Here is a 25,413-nt window from a genome sequence, read left to right as displayed (position 1 = left end):
CCCCAGACTCTGCCTCCTCACTGGAGAACGTGTTGGTGGGATTGAGAAGGTCCTCAAAGTATTCCTTCCACCGCCCAATGACGTCTTCAGTCGAAGTCAGCAGCACACCATCTCCACTATATACAGTGCTAGTGGCACACTGCTTTCCCCTTCTGAGTCGCCTGACGGTTTGCCAGAATCTTTTCGGAGCCGACTTAGTCACTTTCCAAGGCCTCACCGAACTCTTCCCACACCCGGGTTTTTGCCTTGGCAACGACTGAAGCCGCAGATCGCTTGGCCTGTCGATACCTGCCAGCTGCCTCTGGTGTCCCACAGGCCAACCATGTCTGGTAGGACTCCTTCTTCAGCTTGACGGCATCTCTCACCTGGGGTGTCCACCATCAGGTTTGAGGATTACCGACCCGACAGGCACCAACTACCTTGCGACCACAGCTACAGTCAGCCGCTTCAACAATGGAGGAGCGGAACATGGCCCATTCTGAGTCAATGTCCCCCACCTCCCCCGATATCTGGTCAAAGTTCTGACAGAGGTGTGAGTTGAAGATCAATCTGACAGGTTCTTCTGCCAGATGTTCCCAGCAAACCCTCACTATACGTTTGGGTTTGCCTGGTCTGATCTTCCCCCACCACCTGATCCAACTCACCACCAGGTGGTGATCAGTTGACAGCTCAGCTCCTCTCTTTACCCGAGTGTCCAGTACACATGGCCGCAAGTCCGCTGACACGACTACAAAGTCAATCATTGAACTGCGGCCTAGGGTGTCCTGGTGCCATGTGCACTTATGGACATCCTTGTTTTCAAACATGGTGTTCGTTATGGACAAACGGTGGTTTGCACAGAAGTCCAAAAACTGAACACCACTCAGGTTCAGATCAGAGAGGCCATTCCTCCCAATCACACCCCTCCAGGTCTTACTGTCGTTGCCCACGTGAGCGTTGAAGTCCCCCAGTAGGACAATCGAGTCTCCAGGAGGAGCACTTTCAAGCACCCCTCCCAAGGACTCTAGGAAGGCTGGGTACTCTGAACTGCTGTTCGGTGCATAAGCACAGACAACAGTCAGGACCCGTTCCCCAACCCGAAGGCGTAGGGAATCTACCCTCTCGTCCACCGGGGAAAACCCCAACATACAGGCGCCGAGTCGAGGAGCTATGAGAAAGCCCACACCTGCCCGCCGCCTCTCACCATGGGCAACTCCAGAAAAGAATAAAGTCCAGCCCCTCTCAAGGAGATTGGACCCAGAGCCCAAGCTGTGTATTGAGGTGAGCCCGACTATATCTAGCCGGTATCTCTCAACCTCGCGCACCAACTCAGGCTCCTTCCCCGCCAGTGAGGTAACGTTCCAAGTTCCAAAAGCCAGTTTCAGCAACCAAGGATCAGAACGCCAAGGCCCACTCCTTCGGACACTGCCTGATCCACAATGCACCACACCCCTACTACTGCCCCTCCCATCGGTGGTGGGTCGATGGGAGGGGGGACTCATGTAGCTCCTTCGGACTGTGCCCGGCCAGGCATCATGAGTGAATGCCCGGCCACCAGACGCTCGCTGGCGAGCCTCTCCCCCAGGCCTGGCTCCAGGGTGGGGCCCCGGTAACCCTGATCCGGGCAGGGTACACAAGTCCTGCTTTCTTATTTTCATAGGGGTGATTATGGATCACACTTTGTCTGGCCTGTCACCTAGGACCAGTTTGCCATGGGAGACCCTACCAGGAGCTTTTGCTCCAGACAACATAGCTCCTAGGATCATTCAAGCACACAAACCTCTCCACCACGATAAGGTGGTGATCCATGGAGAGGACCATAATTGTCCATAGTTGTATATGGTAATAGGTCACGTGAATGCCTTTATTAATCCAAACACAAAAAAATATCAGATCAGGTCTGCGTGCTCATAGCACACCGTGATACATTCAGTGACTGGTTAGAGACTAATGTGCTTATTTCATACTCCTGTGATGGCAGGACCGTGACAGCAGATGACATGATCGCGATTAACAAATGCTAGATTTAGTGTCCCTGGTGTATGATAATGGAAAAGGGAAGAGTAGTGAGTTATTCAGACACAGGGGTGAGTGTTGGTGTGATTTATTGTCTGAAAGGCTTATTGCGAAGGAGCGGTCACACTGTCACTTTCTGCCCTGAGGTAAGGCTGGTTGTGGAGGCACACTTGCGTGCTTATGTATATTTGCATTTGCATAAGGTGTGCTGTTTGTACGGCTGCAAAATATGGGCAAAATACTGGCATTGCGAGGATATTACTATATGTTGTGATTGTGACATGCCTTTCAGTATATTAAAATAAAAATGTATCAATAATGATGATGACAGTGACTCAATAAGTGACTCAGTGCATCTATATGCATGCCTGCATTCTCTCCATTTCTCTCATTCTCCGCAGTATGGAGCGCATGCGCATGGGCCGTTATCACAGCCCAGTTCTCTGAGCAGCAGTGTAAAAGGCTCACTATTTGCGTTGTTTTATGAGCCATTTTGTCTCCAGCTTCCATCATCTTCTTTTGTGGCTTGGCCACTAGGTTGCAGTAAATCTCTGAGAAAGGCTTATAAAAACAGGAATGTTAGCTCACTGTCTAAACTATGGTTAGGCTACTCTTTTTCTTTAGTGCCTTTACCAATAGTGTTTAGTTTTAGCTCTTAATAAAAATGGTAAAACCTCTGGAGTGCAGTCCTCCATGTACCCACTGGTAGATATACTGTAGTTGGCCACCTCTGCATTACATTTGTATGTGTGTGTGTGTGTGTGTGTGTGTGTGTGTGTGTGTGTGTGTTTTCTGCTATTAAGGAAAATTCATTTTAGACTCTATACTGTATTTACATAACTAATGTGTTTTTACTCAGGTGGGCATATACTCTGACCCACCCAAGGCCAGTCAGCCCGCTCTGCCAGGTGTTCTACAGGAGGGGTCAAAAGTCATGATGCTAAGTTTTCCCCAGGCTCAGAGGGCAGAGCTTAGCACAAACAATGTCCATCCATCTCAAGAGAGAATTAATTCAGGTATGACTAACCATAGCGTGAATAGCATTTAAAATAAAAGCAAATTATTAAGCTGAATAGGTTGTCTGATGTGTATTCAGTAATCCGTGTTGTTTTTTTTTTTTTGTCTTCTTTTTTTGTATCAAAGAACCTTCCAGAGGGACATCCACCCTCCGTTTGTCTGTAGACCATGTCTCTTCCATGTTGCCTGTCTCTCTGGCTGCCATACAGCTAACTGAAGCCCTTTCTAATCATGTACAGAGATTTCAGCTACAGGTGCTGATGTTTAGAACATCCAAACATTTATCCTATTGCTGTTACACTGTATGTAAATTTTCATTATCATTATACGTACAGTCGTGGCCAAAAGTATTGAGAATGGCACACATTTTGATTTTCACAAAGTTTGCTGTCTCAGTTCTTATGGTGGCAATTTGTATTAACAAATTTGTATTAAAGATTACTAGATTGTGAATAATGATCAGATGAATTGCAATGAATTGCAAAGTCATTCCCTGCCATGAAAAATGACCTTATCACAAAAATTACTACATTCCAGCCACTGCATTTCAGCCCTACAAAATGGCCTGCAAACATAATTTCAGTGATGATCTCGTTAGCTCAGGAGAAAAGGCTAATGAGGACAAGACAGCTGATATCACTCTGTCATGCTGATTAGAAGAGCTAACTGGTTACTTTAAAAGGGTAGTGGTGCTTTAAAGTTTTCTTCTGTTAACCATGGTTACCTCCAAGCAAACATGTTCAGTCATCATTGTATTGCATCAAAAGGGTTTCACAGGCAAAGACATTGCTGCTTGTAAGATAGCACCCCAACCAAGCATTTATCAAATCATCAAGAACTTCAAGGAGAGTGGTTCAATTGCAGTGAAGAAGGCTTCAGGGCGCCCAAGACAGTCAAGCAAGCGTCTGGACCGTCTCCTAAAGAGGATGCAGCTACGAGATCGGGTCACCACCAGTGCAGAGCTTGCTCAGGAATGGCAGAGGGCAGGTGTGAGATGTCCAGTATGCCGAGGTGAATTGCAGAAGTCTTAAAGAAGAAGGATCAACTCTGTAAATATCCAAATAAATAAGTCTTTGCTTAAACTGGATGTATTTGTCAATAAAAAGTTAACACAAGAATGGAATTCTTATAATTGTACTTCATTATACCATAATAAACATCTGACAAAAGGTTCCAAAAAAAAAAAAACCAAGGAAGCAAACTTTGTGAAAACCAAAATTTGTGCCATTCTCAAAACTTTTGGCCACGACTGTAGTTCGCTTATTAAAAAACTATTTCTGTTCATGTTACTTGTCTTGTGTTTGTCCAGGTTGAGGAGTTTGAAGAGCTTCTAAAGAGTGGAAAACTTAGACCATATGAACAAAGACAGGTATCACCAGCTATCTTTTATCGCATTCCTGGCTTCTGAGCACATGGAAGAGTAAGATCCAGAGTACATGTGAATGTGTGGGTGTATTTGAGAGCATGTCTGCTTTCTAACACATTTCTTTGGCCCTTGTTTACATCAACAGGGGCTTTCTCAGCTAGCCCAGGGGCAGTCGTCCTTAGAGAGGACTTACCTAGATGCTCGTGACCAGTATCAACAGCTGCAGAAGCAGGCAGGAGGCAAGTCCGGATGTTTTGACCCTGACAGGTGACTACATAAATGTTCATCTGAATGTAGTGATGCATAAATCAATAACTGATCATTTTACTTTTTTGTGTTTTAACACAAGTTTACTGTATTGTGCATGAAGTGCAGTTATTACCTTTTCCCATTTGTTGGCAAAATGGCCACAGATCCCTATATGTAATGTTTTACTATCGTTTTAATAATGTTTTACTACACTTTCAGGGAACTTGAAGGTCTGATCTTCAACTCAGGGATGAGATTGGAAGAAATGAAGGAGAGAATAGAACAGTCTGAACAGTACGGGCACGTGTCAGACCCTGGCCCAAACCCACCTCCTCATGCCTACCAGCCCTCTGCATCTCTGAATGAGACAGATCCTCAACCTGAGGTACTATAAACCCACTCAGCAGCCTGCTCTCACATACTGCAGGACAAAGTGGGCAATATAACCTTCAACTGGGAACCGGATGTGCCATGAATAATTAAGCACTTTTCAATGAGAGAGTGTGAGATAGATAAATGCAGGTTCCAGTGTGAACACTAGGTGGTGGTATAGAGGTGCTACTACATACAGCACTCTATGGGAAAGCAGATTGAGTGTAATAAAGTAATTAATTTGCTTTGAATACAGCTGAATACCCTGAAAGGCTACTGTGGTAAACATCAGGATTGGAGTTCATTTACTGCGCTGGATGAACTGAAATGGTTGTAATTAAAATGGTTTGAAGGAGTGGTTCAGGCTGAAAATCAAATTTACACAATTTTCGATCAGCCAAGACATGTTTGGTGTCCAGATTTTGCCTCTTGATAATTGAACATTGAATCTTAAACATTGAACACAAGGACCAGAAAATACACCCAAATCATTTGCATAAATACATCCCCAAACTTCTTCCAGGCTGCTCATCCTGCATCCAAGTCATCATTAAATGAGAAGTTAATATAATATAAAATATCTGCATAATTACATCATTGACATGTAAACTGAGTCATTCAGAGTGTTTTGATGTGAAATGGTGCATTGTAGAGAAACATGCTGACTCAGATTTATTAATAGTGGTGGTGATAGGAAACAGAGTACCTGCTATAAAAAGAAATAGCTGTTTTATATACTATCCACAACCACCAGTGAACCTACCCGAGTTTATCTGTACTGTTGATGATGGTATTATAGTGATATGTCTAAAAAATGTTGCTGTTCTGCTTTAAAACGTCCTACATGTAGCTCTTAATCATGCATGGCTCTAAAAACACTTTTTTTCTTAGAACAATGTCTCTGTTATTTTTGTAAACATTTCATGTATTGTTTTTTGAGGAGGCTTTTAGTGGCACTAAAGGCTTCCAACGTCTGGCTCCGATCACCAATAGGTAAACAATTCTGACTCAATAAGTTTCTCTAGAATGAATCATTTCACATCAATCCGCTCTGAATGACCTTGGTTACATCTCATTCATTGAAGTATGCCGTTGGATGGGTGGAATTCCCCTTATGGTGAACTAATCCTCCCTGTTTCTGATCAGAGCCCAATCTCTGCAGTCAATGCAGAGGGTATGGTTGGGATGGAGGTGAGTTCCGTCAGTGGAGACAGTGCTGGAGACAGAGAGGAGAATGAGGAGGAGATCCTTCCATCTCTTCTCAATCCCCTGCACGAGAAACACCAGCATGTGGAGAAAGACTTCAATAGCCTCATGAACCAGTAAGAACGTTAAGACCTTTGACCTCTAACCTGTATGCACTCTCAGTACAACCTTTTCAGCCAAGCCACATTTCATCAGGCCAATGCTGAGTACATCAGGCTCCACTGTCTGTTATTTCCTTAATCCTTAACCAGAACAATCTGTTTCTGCTTTTTGATCTACTTTTCTCCATTAATAACAGAATTTCTCAATGTTGTTGTCACATTTACTTTACTATTCATAGGACATGACTGAACAAGGCCAAAAATAATCCCAAAGCCCTTATCATTCTGTTCCAAACATGTGCACACTCACTCCAAAAACAGTGGCACCATGGTGTTTCATTTATATAGTGACAGAAAACACAGAAGCACAGGGAAAACTGATAGATTTCACTATACCCAACTTGGACATCATGCATTACTTTGGCATCTGATTTTAAGGGGACATTAGGTCTCTAAATATATCAGCACAAAGTTAAAGTAGTTCAAGATTATATTTATCAGTAGTACATTTAGGATAAAGAGCACAGTTCAGAATGTATGTTCTAAATTTAAATAATTCATCTGCCTCCACTGCCTCTTATCTCAGCTTCCAGAACTTCAGGGAACTGCCCAAGCTGCTGGATAGAGGGCCATGTGAGGATGCTCAAGACTCTCTGGAGTTTAGGGATTCTTCTCCTCAGACAGCAAGGAATGATGGGATAGATCTAAGGCAGCACGGGAGGACTAAAGATAAAGGAGACTCGAGCAAATCATTCCAACCGTGAGTCTGAAACTCCAACGCAAAGTCTGTCCATTCTTTTCTTTATCTGTAACTGTTATAAGAAAAGTGTCCAGTGCTAATGCAGGTCAGTTCTTGATCTACAGGATGTTTGTGAGATTTTCAAGTTATTCACCCTTAAAAGTTTCAGATGGTAACCTAAGTATGGTGTAATTCCAAATGAATGTTATTTCAGTCATAGCTCATTGAAACAAGATGAGTAATTCACTTTACATTTTCAGTTAACAATTGTGTTAGTAAGTAAATAAGGGAGATATGATTTGAATGTGATGAAACGTTTTGCCAAAAACGTTATGCACAGTCTTATTTTGTACAAAAAACCTTCAAATTTTTCGTACAACATCAAAACCATCAAAAATGCAGGCTCAGAACTGTAACATACTGTAAATTAATTGTAAGTGTAATTCACTTGAACTCAGTGTTTGTGTAATTACAGATTTACTTTTGAATAGTATAAAAATATAAATATAAAGTATAAATTGTCCATGTCAGTACATAACTGTGTTTTTCTTTCTGTCAACCTCTGTCTCTTCTTCCCTCTCTCATTCTCTCTCAGGTCCCCAACAGCAGTCTCCCTCTTCTGCCCTTCTAGTCATTCACATGGGTATAACTCTATGGAAACTCTCCCAGAAGCCCCTCTACCAGCCAGAATATTACTAGGACAACAGGCTGGTGAGATGAGGCCTGCAGGTACCAGGAAGCCCCATAGCAGCCTGGGAAAGAGTGCAAACCTGGAGGAAAGGGCCTCTAAAGAGCATGATGGGGTCCTGAGAGCAGCCCCTCAGGTCAGTGACAGAAATCTAATAGCCTGTTGTACTTTTATTACATAATGTTCTCTTGTATACCATTTCATAAAATTGAAAGGCACCCTTTTAGAAAGTCACAGATGTAAATTGTTTGTGGTTCTATAGGATGGGGTCATATCTCCTGAGACAGACAGTGGCTTTGTGGGTTCAGAGAGTAGTCGACTCACTCCTGCAGCACACAGTCCTGTCCAGCAGAGGGCAGCAGTGAGGTGAGCTACTTTTCTACTGCAGAGCATACAGCGCATTCAGCTGTAACTCTGCTCTCTCAGCGCAGTCTTTTTCTGTTTTCTGGCACGGTATAGGAAACAGGATATCCAGGCTTGTGGGGGTGCGTGGGGATGTATGGTATTCAGCAAAAGTCAGAGAACATCATTTATTTAATTTCCATTTGAAACAGGTTTTTAAGAGTCAAGGGGAAAAAAAACAGAAAATGTACAGAAAGTTGTATCAAATCCTGAACAACTAAATATAATAGTTTTTTTAATTGATAAGCTCTGCTCTGATTTGCTGGTTTACAGCGATGCACAGTGATGGCACACACAGAAGCAACATGTCAAAAAAGACACAGGCAGGAAAATAAAATGAACCTCGTGGGAAAAAAACCTGGTCATCATACTGTTTAGTTAGCTATGCTATTTACTAATGCTAGTAACTATGCTAGTAACTAATGTTATCTATACAAGCTACTTGCTTTCAAACTAAGCAACAGCACAAAATAAATTGATGTTGTTCTCTCACTGTGAAACTTTCAGTTTATTATAATCTGCCTTCAGCTGGCAAAAAGTGGATAAAGTTACATAGCACACATATAGCACACACATGAAGTCACATGCCTTCTATTTAAATCTTGAATTGCTCTTATTTTTTCCCATTTATCATTTATCATTATCAAAATTGAGTTGTTCATGTTGTTCTGTTCATTTAATTTAACCTAATTCTGTTTTTAATTTTTTTCAACCCCTTTATGCTATAAATGCTGGATTGAAAATAAGGGTCACCCATGTAAGAAAATGGTTTCCTTTGTCCCTGTCTGATCCCAACTTGACCTCTCTCTCTCTGTCGGCATGTTCTCCGTCGGAGCTATAGGAATGCGCTAGAACAAGAGATAAGGGTACATCGATGTTCAGACACACTCATTATATTTATAAAGGCCTTTTTATACACTTGCAGGTGGTCAGTACAGATATGAACAAGATTAATATAGAGCAATATGCAGATGAGCTGAGGTGTGAAATCAACAGGAAATGATGGCTAAAAAGGACATGGCTGCCAAGAAATGTATTTGCAGGTCAATATGTTCTGTCCTGACAAAGTCATATGATGATTCATTTAATGAACTTGGTGTGCTTTTTTTCTTCTCAGAATAGGGCTTGATTTTTCTCTTGAAGCTGAAAGCGTTAAGTGCTGTTTCTCTGAAGATGATAGTTTTTGTGTCTACTAGGTTTTGCACTGTTAGGAGTCCCGTTTTCTCTTTTCATTTATTTATTTTTTTACTTCTTAAAGCAAGTGGATTATTTTGTGTATCCTGGCAAAAGAATAACTAAAAATAAAAAAAGCCATTTTGCCATAGGTTTGGAATGGAAACATAACTTCAAGAGCTTACTTTGTAAACACTGTTTACAGGCCGTTAATCAGACCATTAATGAAGGGCTTACAGAAATTGTGCATGGAAAAAATCTTTCTGCAGCCAGGCTAATATATATATATATATATATATATATATATATATATATATATATATATATATGTATGTTTGTGTGTGTGTGTGTGTGTGTGTGTGTGTGTGTGTGTGTGTGTGTGTATTTATGTATGTATGTATATGTGTGTGTGTGTATATATATATATATATATATATATATATATATATATATATATATATATATATATATATATATATATATATCCTTATGTTGTACATAATCCCATACAAAGGTGTGTGTGTTTAACTCTGGCCTCTTTCCTGTCTCCTCCACGGTGACCAGGCCATCTGTCACACAGGAGAAGAGCAACATAAAACCTGAGACAGTGTCTGTCAGTGGGCAGCTTCCTCGCTCCCTGGCACACATACATGCCTCTCCTGGTCACTCTGGACGAGGCCCAGGATCCACAGGGAGAGGAGGAGAGACAGAGAGACAGACCTTGCCTAACCCTTCCACCTCCAGTTCCCCTCTGCGATGGACTAGTGGCCACCTCCAGCCCTGGCCTAGTAGTGGTATCAGTGAGCTGGAGCAACAGAGCGACTCTGGTGAGTAGAATGCAAAATGGATAATAGAAGCAGCACAGACCTGTCCTAATTTTGAATGAACTCATGATATTTGTCTGTATCACATTAATGAAAATGTGACACTGTTCCTACATGTACTTGCAAAATGCTTTGAGTTCACATTTCTTTAGCAGGTCACGAGTGTAAGTGGCTGTCTGAAGCTGAATAATTGGAACAATTTGGTGAATGTGGCACTGTTTCTGTTTCTCCTCATTCTTCATCATGCTCTCTTTTCCTGCTCTCTCCTTAGCCCAGTCCTTATCAGGAGAGGATGTACAACAGGGTGACCAGTACACAAAACCATCCAGTCAGAATGGCTGTTATCTCAGAAGCCCCTCCTCCGCTATGCTCTATCACCATGGTGACCACCTCAAAGCCCAAAGTTCTGTCCAGCTGACAAATCACCAGTGAGTCTCTTTTTGGCTGCCATAGCAATAGCAGCACAGAACCAGCCAAGATTTATGCCTGCTGTAGAGTGAAGTGAAAAGGTTGCACTGCAGTATAGTATTGGAACAGTCCCTGGTAGGGCAATAAATACTGTCTCAATTAAATAGGTTTTTCCCAGAACACTCAGTTCAGTTTCATAATGCTAATTTTTGTTTTTCTCAGCTCTGAATTGCTGGATTCAGCATAATCTCAGTAAAAACGCTTACATTGTGATGGTAAAGTGTACAAAAGAAGTCAAGGATGTGGTTTCAAAACACTATCTCCCAAATGGCTACATTATGGAAGAAGTGAAAATAGTATAATATTTTTGTATATGTTTTATATAAATATGTTTACATCTTTATAGTATAATATCTAATGAAACGTGGATTTTTTTTTCTAAGTAAATGGAACAAGATTTATTTCCAGATAATTTTTTGCCATTTCTATTCGTCCATTTGTCATAAAATTTGACACGGTGTAATGGCCAAATTCTCTAAAAAAAGAATAACTAAATAAATAAATAATGAAAACAACTGAGACACACATTTTTGTCCCGGCAGCTTTGAAATGTAGATTGACCGACCTATAGCTATAGATAACCTCAAAAAATTGCAGAAAGTATTTACAAGTGAGTTATCCTGTGTTTTTTTCAGTCATGGGAAGTTGAGTATCTAGAGGAACATGACTGGGGAGGTATTTTCCAACTGCATATAGTATGCGCTGTATTGCATGGTGTGATTTGGCTTCATGAAAGCACTGCATGCTGTGTGTGCATCTGTTGTGCCACACCTTGAAATGCTTCTCAACCCCTGTAGTATTTATCCCAAAGTATTACACAATTTATTTCACAAAATATCCCATTCCACTCTAGTGCAGTTGAGTTCCTTTTTACTCAAGTTCTTTGTGTCACTTGTTTAGAATCGTTTACATGTTTAGAACTATCATACAGTAATATATGAACAGCAAGTGAATACAATTCTCTTTTTGTATTTTTGTATCAGTGAGGCGCTCCAATCTCTACAGGAGGAGGTGGACAGACTCAGGGAGCGCTTAAAGGGAAGTCTCAGGATGACCAGTCCAATCAGTCCAGTGAGAGCACCGCCTTCTGTCTTGGCGGACTGTAGAAACCATAAACCTTCTCACACATCCACACCTCTGCAGGCTACTGCCAGGTGAATTACCTCTGGAACACTTCTTGCAGTTTAACAGATTATTTCTCAATGACTGATTTAATGGAAAATTATTTTCTATCTGATTTGAACACATGTATATATGTCCAGCATATCTGTACTTCTTACATTCACATACTGGTGTATTACAGGTCTTTGGAGCAAAGAGCAGCCAGCAAAAGAGGACCAAGAGAGAACAGGAGGAGTGAAGAGGAGGAGCAGGGGGAGAGAAGGAGAATACCAATGCATATTCCAAGGAGATCAGCATCTCTGCCCCGTTTCAGACCAGACCTAGATATCAGTATGTAAACCTGTAAACAAATTACAGTCCAACTAAATGTGAACACATTTATACACAGCTTCTGTAAAAGTAGCATTACTTTAAGATTATATTCAGATGCTTTACATATTACTGAGTCAACAGAGAAGCTCTTAACTGTGTATGTACAGTACGGTACAAAAGTCTTAGGCAACCAAGCAACTTGTTTAAAATCATTTTCTTGTGTGGTTCTGCTTGTAAAAACATCAGATAACATTTGTATAATTAGAATAAAGAAACAGTAATGCAGCAAGTAACAAGAAAATTTTTTTTAACAACTTTTTTTTTTTTAATGGTTTGATATCTTATAAGTTAGTCAGAAGAACCCAGGTTTAGCCATTACATGGATTTGTTAAATTCCACCACCTGCATACCTGATTTAAATTAACGAAGGTGTTGGATGATAACTACAAATAGTTCTGGGCTGCTATAAGGTAAAGTTTGGAAATTGATACATAAACACACAACTTATTGTAATAATGCTATTTGCATTCATTTTAGTATTACTGTTTTTCTGAGCAAAAATGTTTACTGTCCAGATAAACAGCTTATTAAGTAAATTTTTCTCAGGAGCATAAAACATTTGGACTGTGCTGTACTTCATGATTGTATGCTTCAATACTCAAAATATAACTATGTAATACAGATTTTTGCTAGTTGTAGATTTTTTTTTGTGAACTGTACATTTTTTCCCCATATTTAAGATGCTGATTCTGATTATGTACTCCTTCATGTCAAAAATATAGCCACTGATTCAGACCATGCCGAATCTGAACCCAAGCCACAGACATCAAGGCATATCCCAGCATCTCTTGCAGCGGCGCATTCCTCCCAGAGAGCTAGAGCTAAGGTTCGGCAAAGGACAGAGCCCTGCACAAAAAGTATGTTGCCTGTTACGTGCTGTGGATTATCTGTTTGTGTAGTAGTGCTTTGTGTTTCAGATTTCTATCTCAGTCATCTCAGAATGAAATTAGGAATAGTAAGTAGTATGTTTTCTCATCAGGCCAGCAGAATAGCATTTCAGCTGACCGATCAGAAGAGGGTGATGATGAGGCTGAAGACAGCAGAGGGCCAGCGCCCTTGTGTATGTGCTGCTTGGCAAGATATGGCAGTAGAGGCTTTGCACGTAAGCATCTCTTTCCATTATGTGAAGATGAAGATGTAATAAAAAAAAAAATCACAGCAGTCTTCTTCACCAGTGCTCTTTTATTCACTTATGCCTTCTTTTCTTGTGTTTTAGCAGCTCCAACAAGGAATGTTGGCTCACCCAGTCGTACTCCTCATTACTCCAGACACTGCCCACTGTGTGGAGCAAGAGTCTCTCCACCTGGTTAGAAACTGTTATTCATTTATAATCCATTTATACCTACTACTTTGCTTTAAAAAATACCTATTGCAAGTGTAATAAGATTGTAAATGCAGAGCTGCTCTGTATGAATCTCAGGGCCACATAAATAAAACAGAAAAATGCCACCAGATATCATTAAAAATAACTAATTGAACAAGGTCTAATTGACCTAACCTATGTGCTCTGTTATTATTAGCATGATATTGTTACTGTTTAATGGTTAAATATTTTTTAAATAAAATATGTCCCATTTAAACACTAAAAATGTATATTAATTTGTTGATTTCAGAACACCAAAACTCTGCTCAGAGGGAAACTAAGTCAGTGAGCTCCAGACACAAGTATAGAGGGGGTGTGTGCTTGGCAGGACCTCTGCCCCCTCCGGTGATGGGCAGTGTGCATGTGGTCCAGTGTGTGCCAGTCTGTCCCTCAGTTCTGTGAGTAGCTCAAGATAAAGTATTCATTACCTTAATTCTTCCACACAAACTCTTTTTTTCAAACTTTTTTTTTTTTTTTTTTTTTTTTTTTTTTTTTGGTGTGGTCAGTCCTGCTGAGGTCAGGGTGGGCAAAGTGTCAATAAAGAGAATCCATTAGCACACAGTCATGGAATGGTTTCAACTTGCTGTCAGTAGGTGAAGATGATGTTGATTCTAAGCTTTCCAAGTTCCTTTCCCATGGTGGTGTTATAGTGTGTGTAATAGGCATCACATTTTATACTGCGCTATTATAATATTGTCTGACAGAATTGTTTTAGACGTGAAGAATGTCCTACTCTCATTCACTCACTTTTAGCAAAACCAACCTTGTGTTAGTTGAAATGGCTGACTCTGTTAAGCATATTGGATAAATGCTTTCTAGGACGTTTGAGGTACTACATGCTGGTGCTTTGCATCAGTGACACTTTGTGTTCTTGTAATAATTAGTTCTATTTATTGCAAAACACACACACACACACACACACACACACACACACATACACATATATATTTCAAGAAAAATTACATTGACACCTACCTACCTTGGATTTATATGGCACTGCGTTTTCTGAAGTATTCATTTATCCATTCATTTATATTTGTTTCATTTAATTTATATTGACATATTGGACATACTCACATATTCCTCTTCCATTTTAGCCATATTTTTAGATATATTTAATAGAAAAATATAATAGCCATGGTATAATGCATCTGTAGTAGCAGTGCCCCTGTTGCAAAGCAGTTTGTTTAAAGGGATTTTTTTTTTCTATTTTTTTTTTTTTTACTCATGGTATCCATAAATCTGCTTCCTGTATGGTTTAAGTACATAATCCCATTGGTATGATTTTAAGAGAAGTAAATAAACAAATAAACTAAGACAAAAAAGCCTAATCGAATGGTGAAGGTTCAGAGATTAATCGTTATTTACCAAGCCTAAAATCAAGGATGTGATCTTTTATGCCCTTGATTTTGTTTGTTATAGCATGGACAGCTCCACTTCTAAATACTGGTTGGTTGAGTCAAATTCAAAGCCATTGTAAATTTTATATAAACACACTTCAGAACAAGCACATCAACTGAATTCTGTATCAATGCACTGAGATTTTAGTGGTTTTTTTTGTGTGGATAGTAGAAATGTTGTGGAGATAAGCATAAGCATGTATATGATGTAACAGCCCAGGGCTGGAACATGAACACAACCCAGTTTCAATTAAGGGGCAAAAACTAATGCTGATGAAATGACGAACATATAATGACAGTGAAGTTTCCATATTCTAAAATTTTAAAGGTATTTTTGCCACTCTTTTCTAGTACAAAGTTAAAGGAATATAAATGTCTTATCTAGGACTTTGGATTGTACTCATTTTACTACCCCAGTAGCTCTTAAAAGCTGTCACCATCCTTCATGTCCTTAATCATAATTTTGCACACCCATGTGTGATTCCTCACATAAGCCAGCTTCATATTTTGGACAGAATAGTCTGTTTAATCGCTTGCAGATGTTTACTTTTGTTATTGTACATCATTGTGGTTGTAGTTTAGGAAAACTTTACTGATAGTGCTTCAACCCTCTGCTCTGGTCTGCAGGTACTACTCCACTCCTGTGGCACCGTCCTCTAACCCAAAGCCCCTTTACCTCTCACGCAGTGAAGATAGAGGCTACAGATCAGGGGTCAGAGGTCCTCACAGACGCTCACGCTCTGTGGACACACAACATTCTCTCAATAGCTCTCTGAGTCGCGCTGTCACTGCTGCCAGCAGCATGAAAGAAGTTTCACGACGCATGGCACGTTCTCTTGCCTCTGGACTACAGCACACGAGCCCTATCGCGCAGTCCTACACCTACTAGCACTGCAGCACAGCTCAGGGAACCACTCTGCAGCACTGCGGTCTCCTACTGAATGTCCTACAGAGGAGTTCACCTTCACTAAACTTCCCTTTGACGTGTGTTGAGTAACTCATTTGTATATGATAATAAGACATTGGTACTGCGTGTCCTGTAGAGATGCACCTTCATCTAAACCATAGCAGCTGTACTCTGATAAAGTCCAGTAAGAACGCACTGCATTGTGAGAATTTTTCTATTATTTTGCTTTTAATTTATGGATATATATATATATATATATATATATATATATATATAACTTTTTGTTTGTTGTCTTAGATCAAGTTTTGCACATAGCAGAGCTGTTATTTTAATATTCATGAATGTTTTTAATTTGTTTTATTCCTAATGAAAAATCTGTTTTTATATTGCAAACTCCTAAAATTTGTTTCTGAAAAATTATTATTTTTGGTGAATTTCTCTGTATTTTTCTTTACATTTATGAGATTTTAGGACTTGAACTTTTGTCCTGAAAAGACTTTTATTTTCTGAAATATAATGAGATATGAATAGTGTTAACACACTGGGAGTCACCCAGTGACTTTGTAGATGCTATCATCAGACTTTCAACTCTGTTGGTCTTTGGTGTATATGATCCTTCCAGTACATTTCTGTGTAATGTATTCACCGTGTACTGCTGCTCTGGATAATTTATTATTACCTTTTTATGTGTTTGTGTAGGCTGAGTCATCTGGATGGATGGAGCGCAAGTGAATGAGTGATTTAGCAGAATGTTCGTCATTTCTGTCATTTAAAGAGGGCTGTGAGAAAGAATGCTATGGTTAATAGATTTTACCCAAGCATACTATGTTTTTTTGTAATGATAATACCCAGCAATGCTGTGGATCCTAGTTCCATAAAGGGATGTTCAATTCCTGAAATATTTTAGAGTAAATGCTTTTTTGTTTTTTACAGTTTTTTTTTTAACTGATTGTAAAAATGGTTTTCTGTTTTTTACAGTTAACAAATTACATGTGAACCAAAAATGTTTACAATGAAAAATCTGTTGTTTTGTATTTTCAGATTTGTATTAAAAATAATCCATGCTTCTGTAAATGATCTCTTCTTTACACATTCATTTACATCAAATTCAGCTCTTTTCTTAAACTAATCATGTCCATGTCATTGCCCCAGGTATGAGGAGACTGGTATCCTATGGAAATTTGGCAGCATGTTTTCCGGACCGCCAACACTTCTGCAGGTAAGGTGTCACAGTACTGTATTCATTTGCTCATTTCTTTGAGCTTGAAAGGTTTGTGATGTTAATTTATTGTGTAGCCTTTAATTACATTGAGCAGATGCTGAGCTGTGCCGTAGGGCTCCTCTCTATTGAGGTGACTTAAATGCAAGATTTTTCAAAACTATATAATTCTGTTATTAAGGTGTAAACTAAGTAATTCAGTTTTTTTATGTGAAATGGCACATTGTAGAGAAACTTACCTACACTGATGTGCTTTCAGTAGTAGTGAGACTAGAGGTCACAGTGTCTACAACAGAAATACAGACATTTAATTTATTATCCAAAATGAACAGTGAGCCCAAGTGTGTCTTCTGAGTTTTTATATGTAATGTTGATGATAGTAAAATAGTCGTAAATCAGAATACATTTTGCCGTCAGCCTGTACATTTGTATACAATGACCTGCATCTCAGTCAGCATATTCATAACCACTTCATATCATAACTTTCTGTGAGGGAACTTTCGGAGCCTTTAAACTCTTAAGACGTTCCTATCACCTCCACTGTGAACAATCTTTAACATTTCCCATCAGACTACTCCCAGTAACTGTTTACATCTTAACCATGTAATCATGAGATAACGGAATTCCCTTCTGACACTGAAAGGAATCATTGCTGTTTTGTGTAAGAGAATATACTGAATCTGTGCTGTAATGGAAGCCAATTTATTAGACAGCCTTATTACATTGGTACACAAGTATACTTCTTGTTTGTGCTTCAACGCTCGCAAACATGAAATCCATGAAAGTTCAACAGATTTAGGACAGACTAACTCTTCATTTATTAATATTTTCTCTGATAAATAAATTTGATAGAAATCTAGTAGACACAGTCAGTGCTTTACAACAGCAAAAAAAGAGAGAAGAAATGTCAAAAAATAAAAAAGCGTTTGCATCACGGAAAAAGGCGTAGTGCAATATACAACCTGCCTGCCAGAACAGAGGAAGAAAATAGGAATAAATAGAAATAAATAAAGAAAATATATAAATAGAGGGTTACATTTCTTTGCAAAGCCATTCACCAGTGGGAGATTTAACATTGCACCAGAGGATAAACTAACAAACAGACAAACCAAATATAGATAGTTGCTATTTTTCCCAGTTTACAACTACAACTACAGCTAAAACGTCACAAACACATTGGCTTCACATTGGCATTTTTCAAAGGAAATGTTACTACTTCACAGTCAGAAATATCACCAGTCAACAGTGAGACATTAAAACATCAACATATGGCATATACAACAACACGCTACTCAGTGCATGGCCCAGTTAAACATTGTATACTAACCAATGATAGGACTTAATCTGACAGGATACAATACTGAAATACGACTGGCCCTTTTTTGAATATTCTTCAAACAGTTGCAAGCAATGGCCTTTCTGACACTAAAACGTGAGGGCAATCAAATGAAAGGTTGTGGCAAGTAAATACAGCCGGATGTGTGGCTGGGGGAGGGCTGGTATTTGCCTTCTGTAACTATTTACAGCGTTTCCTTCACTTCACCTGCCGATTCTCTGACCTACGGCTGCTTTGGTTTCTTCCCTCATAGTCACAGAAAGTCCCAGCAGATGCCCAAAAACGGCCAGAATCACATCTACAAAAACAAGGGGCTGTTTTCCATCCGAGGTCATTTCCAAATGGGTGCAAATTATATCCCATGGCATGCACATCTAACATGATACAAAGCCTAAAACCAGAGCTCAGAAGGACAGCAGTTTAGCTTACAGCATGAGAAATTGTTGTTTTTTTTGGGTTTTTTTTTTTTTTAAACTGACCCTCGCATACACACAACTGTCCCTCCCCCATCCACAGCCATTACAAATCACACCAAGTAACTAAGGGGAAAAAAAACAAAACAAAGAAAGTCTCTACCATTTACACATTCTAGCAGGTTTCATAGCATACAATATTACATTTGGTACTTTCAGTTTTAAATGGCCTTTGATATTTTTGACAGTTTAATCATTTGCATCCATTGTAAAACATGAGAATACTTGCAATGATTCCTTTGTTTTTCAACATACTATATATATTTATATATATATATATATATATATGTATATATATATATAATTTTTTTAATCAATGTTGCCATTGTTTAATTTTTTCTCTTTTTTCTTTCGAGCAAGATGCATACACAATTAATATAGGAGCAGGGGGCTTTGTTGGGTAACGGGAGGGATGGTTTTAGCTTGTCTGATCCTCATCTGGTTTGTTCATGGCCTTGAGTGCGTCGAGGAGCACGGTAGGGGTGAAGATATGGGTCGAGCCTGCAGGGGTGAAAACCCAGGGGGTGAAAAAAAGAGAAAATAAATAAGCATTAGAACTGCACGAGCACACCAGTCAACCTCAAAATGTGTTTTCAGCTGTTATATCTCTTCCAGTACAAAAGAAAATAAATGTGTGTGGAAACCAAAGTATGTCAAATTATTAAAACATCAAAAGCAAATGTAGGAAGTTATGCAATTGAGATGAATTCTATAAGTCAGAGGATGTAAAGGGTTGGGATTTTGAAATTAGTGTCTTAGAAAGCTGTTACACACTACAGCAGATATATGGCTACATACTTTGGCATCCCTGCTCAAATAAAAAAAAATTTTAAGTGACAATAAGGACACATCCTCTAAAGAGAACGCACTTCTACTCACTTCACTTGTAAAATATATATATATATATATTTCCCCCCAATATAGACAGAAACAGCACTAAAATTTGCTGAAAAATCCCATGTTTGTTTCCTGTAGAGGATTTGTTAACTTATTTTCACTTAAAAATCAACAAAACTAACAATTTGACCAGGGATGTTCAAACCTTTGCATACAACTGTAGGTCAAATAAAGTGACATAAGTTCCGATACCTCAAACTAAGATACACTTTCATGATGACAGAAGATAAAAGACGACTTTAAGACCATATTAAGGGGCTGAAACGGAATCTGCCTTAAGACAAATAGCTGAAGACACATTTATAGCAATTTACAAATAATTAGTTCACATATAATCAAACATTTGTTCCACCTCTTCTGCATGAAATCCTTCTCACAGGTCTCATAGCTCAAATCGAGCACGGCTGGAACAGATGTTTGATTCCAGCTTTTTGAAGTGTCCCTTTTGCTAAACAATTCATTTGTTTGTTTCTTTAGCAAAGCTGCATATTTCTTCTACCTCTGCACTAAAACAACAAAACCGTTACGGTCCTCTAATCAGCAAACAAGAGGGAAGACAGTGGGCAGCAAAAAGACAAGCCCCACTGAAACTGATGCACCGTGGTGGGAGGAAGGTACACTGCTGGGTCAGTTGATCAGCTCTGGACCAACATTTAAATAGTCTTGCTTGACCTCTGAAAACATCCACTCAATCCAGATAAAATGAACATGCAGCTTTGCTAAGCTCTGGCTAGAAGCACTATGAACTAGTAGTGCTTCTAATGGTATCTCTCTTAATTTGACTAGATGGAAAGGCCTTTAATAAAGAACCAGAACAGAAACAAACTTTAGTTATGGAATATAATGACTGTATAGTTTAGGAAGTGTTTAATGTAGCAGTATGTGTTAAGGCTGGCATACTGCACATGGTGATAATTTTTTCAGGGAAAATCCAAAAATGATGAACCAATTGGAAAAAAAGGCGATATAAAAAGGGATATAGCTTTAGCAGATGGTTTAATACATGATCAGCAAATCTGATCAGACCCTCTGTTATCTTAGAGAATAACATGTCCTGAGACTCTCTGCATTACAGTACCCTTTTTTCTGTCGATTGTTTAAATTAATAGTGCAGCAAGTGTTTCATTTTTTTTATTGTTGCTAGCATGTTCAAATTTAGTGTGAACACAATGAAGGAAAATTGGAAAACCATATATTTGTAAATGCAACACTTGGTCCACAGCCACATCTTTGTAAATACATAATAGAGGCAGAATACTGTAATTTTAAGAGGTGAAGTTGTCTCTTAATACAAAATCCTCATTCAGCCTGTGTCACTCATGAGCTACAAATACTATAATTCATGAGTGACTGTTGGGAATTTAGTTTTGGAGACAGATGAACTCCAACAGAGCTCAAATTTAATGTGTAACTATATCAGTTGATATAAAACCGATGATTTTGAAGTGAATGTAATTGAGATTTTAGCCATTGGCTGCATGAAAATACCTTAAAAAAAAAAAACAGCTTCACTTGATACCTAATACCTTTTAAAGCCCCAGTCAGGAATCTCATAACTTCCAGTCTTGTATGAGTATGGTAACGTGCATATCGCTGCTGTCGGAATAAAACCTTTTATCCTTTTTTTTTTTTTTTTTTTTTTTTTTGTCATTTTTTCAGTTTTTGGCATAGTTTGAAAATGCCGTTCAAAATGAATGGACCAAAAGAAATGGCCCAACGTTTTTTTTCCTTCTCCTTTTTGGCCATACAAGGTTTTGTTCTGTCAGCATCAATATGTTCATATCTGAACGCTTTTATTGCTGTTGAAGCAAAAATGTGTTATTTGATGCCAAGTTGGGGCTTTAAGGCAAAATTAAGAAGTTTTTCTTAATACTTGTTAATAAACAGGATCACAATGGACTTTTGTGGCAGCTGCTTAATGCTAAAGCATATCGAGAGAACACAGCTACATTTCAAGCTTTGGCATCTGCAGAGGAATCACACACAGGGCAAAGCCAAATTACTGTAAAAGGTAAATATGACAATCCTTGCAAAACACAATACAGTACTGCTGTGTAGTCTGTGCAGACGCCCACTTGTTCATGTAGACATGTGATGTGTGGTGGTCTGAGGGGTTGGATTATAGAAGTAAAAGGAACAGAAACCAAACTATCCTTCGCTGAAATCAGCATCAAACCGAGGACCTCGGTTAACTTGATGTGAGTGATTTTCTTGGATTGTTATTCAAAAGTAACTCAAATATGATGGATCTCCAGGGTAGATTAATCTGCGTGAAATAAAAAATGAAAGACAAAAAAAAAATTTTAATCTAGGAGGGCAAATGTAGTCGCTCCTCATCACCCGACGAACAAACATCACTGGGTTAGAGGGCGTATGCTAGGGAAAATGCAGGTTAATCCACCCAGCTGAGAGGATGCGGGACAGCAGGGATGGGGTCAGCACCCGTTGCATGGCCACTCCAAAGAGGCTCCACCCGCTGCAGGTGTAAATGTAAATGATGCAGCAGTCTGCCATACATGTCCATCAGTGGTGCATTTTACCACCAACTGACGTCTGGTCAGCAGCAGGTGGGGTCTTCATTAGACTGGCACACTGCAGACAATGATATCTTACCAAGTTAAATCATCTTAAATCAAGTAAATATATCTAAGATTTTTCATTATGAGATTGTTGTGAGAATATTACCAGTTTGTTTGCGTGAAAGAAGCTAAATTATCAGCCAATGGAATAACTTTACAAGATGAAACTACTTAAAACAAGTAAAAATATCTCAAAATAGGTATAGCTAACATTCTCACCACCATGTCATAATGAGAAATATGTATATATATTGACTAGATTTGAGAGGGTTTCACTTGCCAAAATATCATTTTTGACAGTGCAGTTTGTCCATGCAATAAACGGGAGTCGGAAACTCATCCCTGAAGGGGGAGCGGAGTAAAACGGTGTATAGAGTGTGGTAATAAGGAGGAAAAGAAAGCCCTTGTGCTGTGGGGAATCAGAAAGGGCTTCTTTGAGCGGCTGCCTTTACTTTGTCAGAGTCTCTCCCACCCTTCCCTCTTTCTCTCCCTCTCACTCGTCTGAGGGAACGGGGTCCTCAAAGGACACCCTAGTGGACTCTCGGAAGTCGGGGTGCCGCAGGTCCATTAGAAATTTGGTTGGGGTGAGCGTGTGGGTGGAACCTGCGAAGGAACAAAGGTGGCTTCACGCTCAGTTTTTCATCCAGCACTGCATCCCCATTTTCTTTCTTTTTCCAACTGTCAGTCATCTCGGAGAAAAGGAGGGGTTAAACAGCCATTTCCACTTTTAACGCATCCATGGAATCTCCAATCCATTTTCGTCATTTTAGCACATACTGATTGGAATACAAACATATTTGCAGACTCCAGTTCTAATCCTGTCTAAAAGGCATAACTATGAATGACAGACATACCATTCATTTTTTCATTCTGTAATAGTTCAATATCTCTGGGAGATGGGGGGGTACTGGCATTCTACTGGCTAATGGGGGGTACTGATGATAATAGATTCTACAGTGCTGCACTACTGTTATCACCTCTATCAAAAAGTCAGTATCAGTTGGTTTGATGTAATCGTGGAGTGTTATTGCTGTAAAAAGAAAAGGCCAAGTCCAAAAATGCAATCACAAACACACAGACAGACACAAAACAGACAGGAATCTCAATTATGCTACAAAATTTTTAGAGTTTTCACATAGCAGAACAAAAGACACAACACTGGCCAATTGTCCTAAAGCAGGGTAAGGAGGACAGTCCCTATTAAGCCTAATGCCAATAATGATTTGCCCATTAAAATGCTTAGGTTTAATCTGTGTAGGAAACCCCACCATCAGAGTAATGCAAGTGACACTCTCTGTCTTTGTGCAGCATGGGAAACCTAAGCAAGAACCATAAGCACAACAAAAACAGACAAAGCAGGTTACAGAGGAACAATGTCAACAGGAGTACGAGTGTGGGCGCTCACTCAAAAAACAGTGCAACATGCAGGCAGTGCTGTTTTTCACAGAGAGTGCTTGTTCTGCTCATTATTCAAGCGATGCTAAACTCAGCACTGACCATTTAGAAAAACAGAAAAATCTTCAAAAGCACACCAGCATACTAAGTTCAATAGCTAGTGCAGTGATATGTCTCTTTCTGAAGAGTAGGTTTACAAAAAGTAATCTAATTATGCTGAAAGGATAGCCTGCATTGATAATCTGCATTGCTTCTATGACTTCTAATCTGTTGTCTATAGATGTAAAGTATCTAATATGCCTGCTTTTACAGGAAGTGCCCCTCAAATGCAGACTCACCGATGATGGCCTCCCATTTGCCGTTGGCCTGTGTGACCTCATAGGCACAGCGCATCTCACTGAAGGACGCACCACCAATAATGAAGACGATGACACGTGGTCCAGTGCGGTACTCCCCAGGGGTCTTATTCTTGTGCCAGTGGCCATACCGGGCACTGCCAGGAAAAGGAGATGTTAACAGGGCAATATTGATGCTTTAATGTAACAGTATTAGAAAAACTCTATAAACTAAGTCACTTCGACTGATGGTTTCCTGATAGTTACTTAATACTTTCGTGTTAATTTGGTTCTGGTTCAGCCAAAAATTGAATGTACATAACAGTTCTCTTGCCCCTAATGTAGATACTTAGTTAAGACTTTAGAAGCAATGTGCTATGATTTCACAAGACCGTAACTGATGAGCGCAGTAGCAGTAGCCTCATGTTGTGGTTTAGCAGCATCTTCACAGTATAGATTGAAAGAGGAGCGTGTGAATAAGTAGGTATTAATATTCGCCCCACCACCGTAGTCCTCCCATTGTCATGCATGTCTCTCAGCACTGATATAACGCACACCCCCTCTTCCTCACACCTGCTCTGCGGAGGAGTCAATAGCAGGCATAATGAGGGCGGAAATCGGCATGAGTGCTGGTGATCTGGAGTCAGATCAATACACCCACATTACAGGATTGGTTAGAAAGCCTGGCTGCCCCCAGATGTCCTAGCTTCACACTGCTGGGGAGCCCACACTTCCATACACCAGTGCTGCTGAAGAGGTGTGTGTTTGTGTGTGTCACCGAATGTGCAGCTATGCTTTTTCTTCCTCTCCTCTGCTGTGCTGGATCATTAATGTTGATGGTGGAGGATATGTCTTCCTCTGAATGCATGAATTCTTCCCAGCCCCCACAGCACCAGCTACCAATCACAGTATTGATCTATATGCTCTCTCTCTCTCTTTCTCAGCGAAAATGATTATTGATCTTTTTTACGTCTGTCTGTTCTGTTCTGGAATGGCTGGTGCAATGAAAACTGTAAGTGAGAGAGTACGGTCCTTTCACACATGGTAGTAAAGGGGATGTACTGATATGGGAATTGCAGGCCGATGCTGATATATAAATCTTTATTATACGTAACTAGGACTAAATGGACCTGGATTAACATTACAGAGAAATACAACATTTATTTGTGGAGGGTTACAAACGCGGTTAAAATGAATCAAATGCAGACATTTTAGCATGTCTGTGTCACCTAAACATGTTCCTCTTCCAGAGAATAATAAATACATCAACTGTTGGTTTGAAATATTGGTCAAATCTAAATATTTGTGCAATGCCACTATTTATTATTTATGCAAATCTGTGCCGATACCAATACAGTTCTGATCTGATCATTGTGCATCCCTGCGTACATGATCAAGATGTGAATAAAGGTGAA

General features: G+C 39.5%; 2 protein-coding genes across 7 annotated transcripts in view; one reads left to right on the top strand and one right to left on the bottom strand.

The window, feature by feature from the left end:
- akna (AT-hook transcription factor) overlaps positions 1-15,966 on the top strand; it is a 30,305-nt gene extending 14,339 nt beyond the window's left edge. For 4 of the 5 annotated variants that reach the window (XM_017714607.2, XM_017714589.2, XM_017714580.2 and 1 more), the window contains exons 7-24: positions 2,855-3,011; positions 3,139-3,266; positions 4,322-4,381; positions 4,524-4,645; positions 4,847-5,012; positions 6,146-6,321; positions 6,893-7,066; positions 7,641-7,869; positions 7,996-8,099; positions 9,873-10,135; positions 10,404-10,560; positions 11,584-11,754; positions 11,904-12,052; positions 12,817-12,951; positions 13,074-13,196; positions 13,311-13,400; positions 13,708-13,855; positions 15,485-15,966. In XM_017714607.2, coding sequence (XP_017570096.1) covers positions 2,855-3,011; positions 3,139-3,266; positions 4,322-4,381; positions 4,524-4,645; positions 4,847-5,012; positions 6,146-6,321; positions 6,893-7,066; positions 7,641-7,869; positions 7,996-8,099; positions 9,873-10,135; positions 10,404-10,560; positions 11,584-11,754; positions 11,904-12,052; positions 12,817-12,951; positions 13,074-13,196; positions 13,311-13,400; positions 13,708-13,855; positions 15,485-15,746 — 2,814 coding nt within the window. In that variant the 3' untranslated portion in view covers positions 15,747-15,966. The remainder of the gene's footprint in view (positions 1-2,854; positions 3,012-3,138; positions 3,267-4,321; positions 4,382-4,523; positions 4,646-4,846; positions 5,013-6,145; positions 6,322-6,892; positions 7,067-7,640; positions 7,870-7,995; positions 8,100-9,872; positions 10,136-10,403; positions 10,561-11,583; positions 11,755-11,903; positions 12,053-12,816; positions 12,952-13,073; positions 13,197-13,310; positions 13,401-13,707; positions 13,856-15,484) is intronic. The other variant, XM_017714614.2, reaches the window with a different exon arrangement.
- Positions 15,967-17,669: 1,703 nt separating this feature from the next.
- The window catches only part of stxbp1a (syntaxin binding protein 1a), a 41,220-nt gene continuing 33,476 nt past the window's right edge, over positions 17,670-25,413 (bottom strand). Inside the window, exons 18-20 of one of the 2 annotated variants that reach the window (XM_017714559.2) lie at positions 24,002-24,156; positions 22,721-22,871; positions 17,670-19,293 (exon numbers count right to left, since the gene is read on the bottom strand). In XM_017714559.2, the coding sequence (XP_017570048.1) occupies positions 22,762-22,871; positions 24,002-24,156 (265 nt within the window). In that variant the 3' untranslated portion in view covers positions 17,670-19,293; positions 22,721-22,761. The remainder of the gene's footprint in view (positions 19,294-22,720; positions 22,872-24,001; positions 24,157-25,413) is intronic. The other variant, XM_017714567.2, reaches the window with a different exon arrangement.

Source organism: Pygocentrus nattereri, chromosome 16, assembly GCF_015220715.1.
Source record: "Pygocentrus nattereri isolate fPygNat1 chromosome 16, fPygNat1.pri, whole genome shotgun sequence".
Taxonomy (NCBI): domain Eukaryota; kingdom Metazoa; phylum Chordata; class Actinopteri; order Characiformes; family Serrasalmidae; genus Pygocentrus; species Pygocentrus nattereri.
The sequence above is the reverse complement of the archived record's forward strand: the minus strand, read 5'-3'. Positions and strand labels throughout refer to the sequence as shown.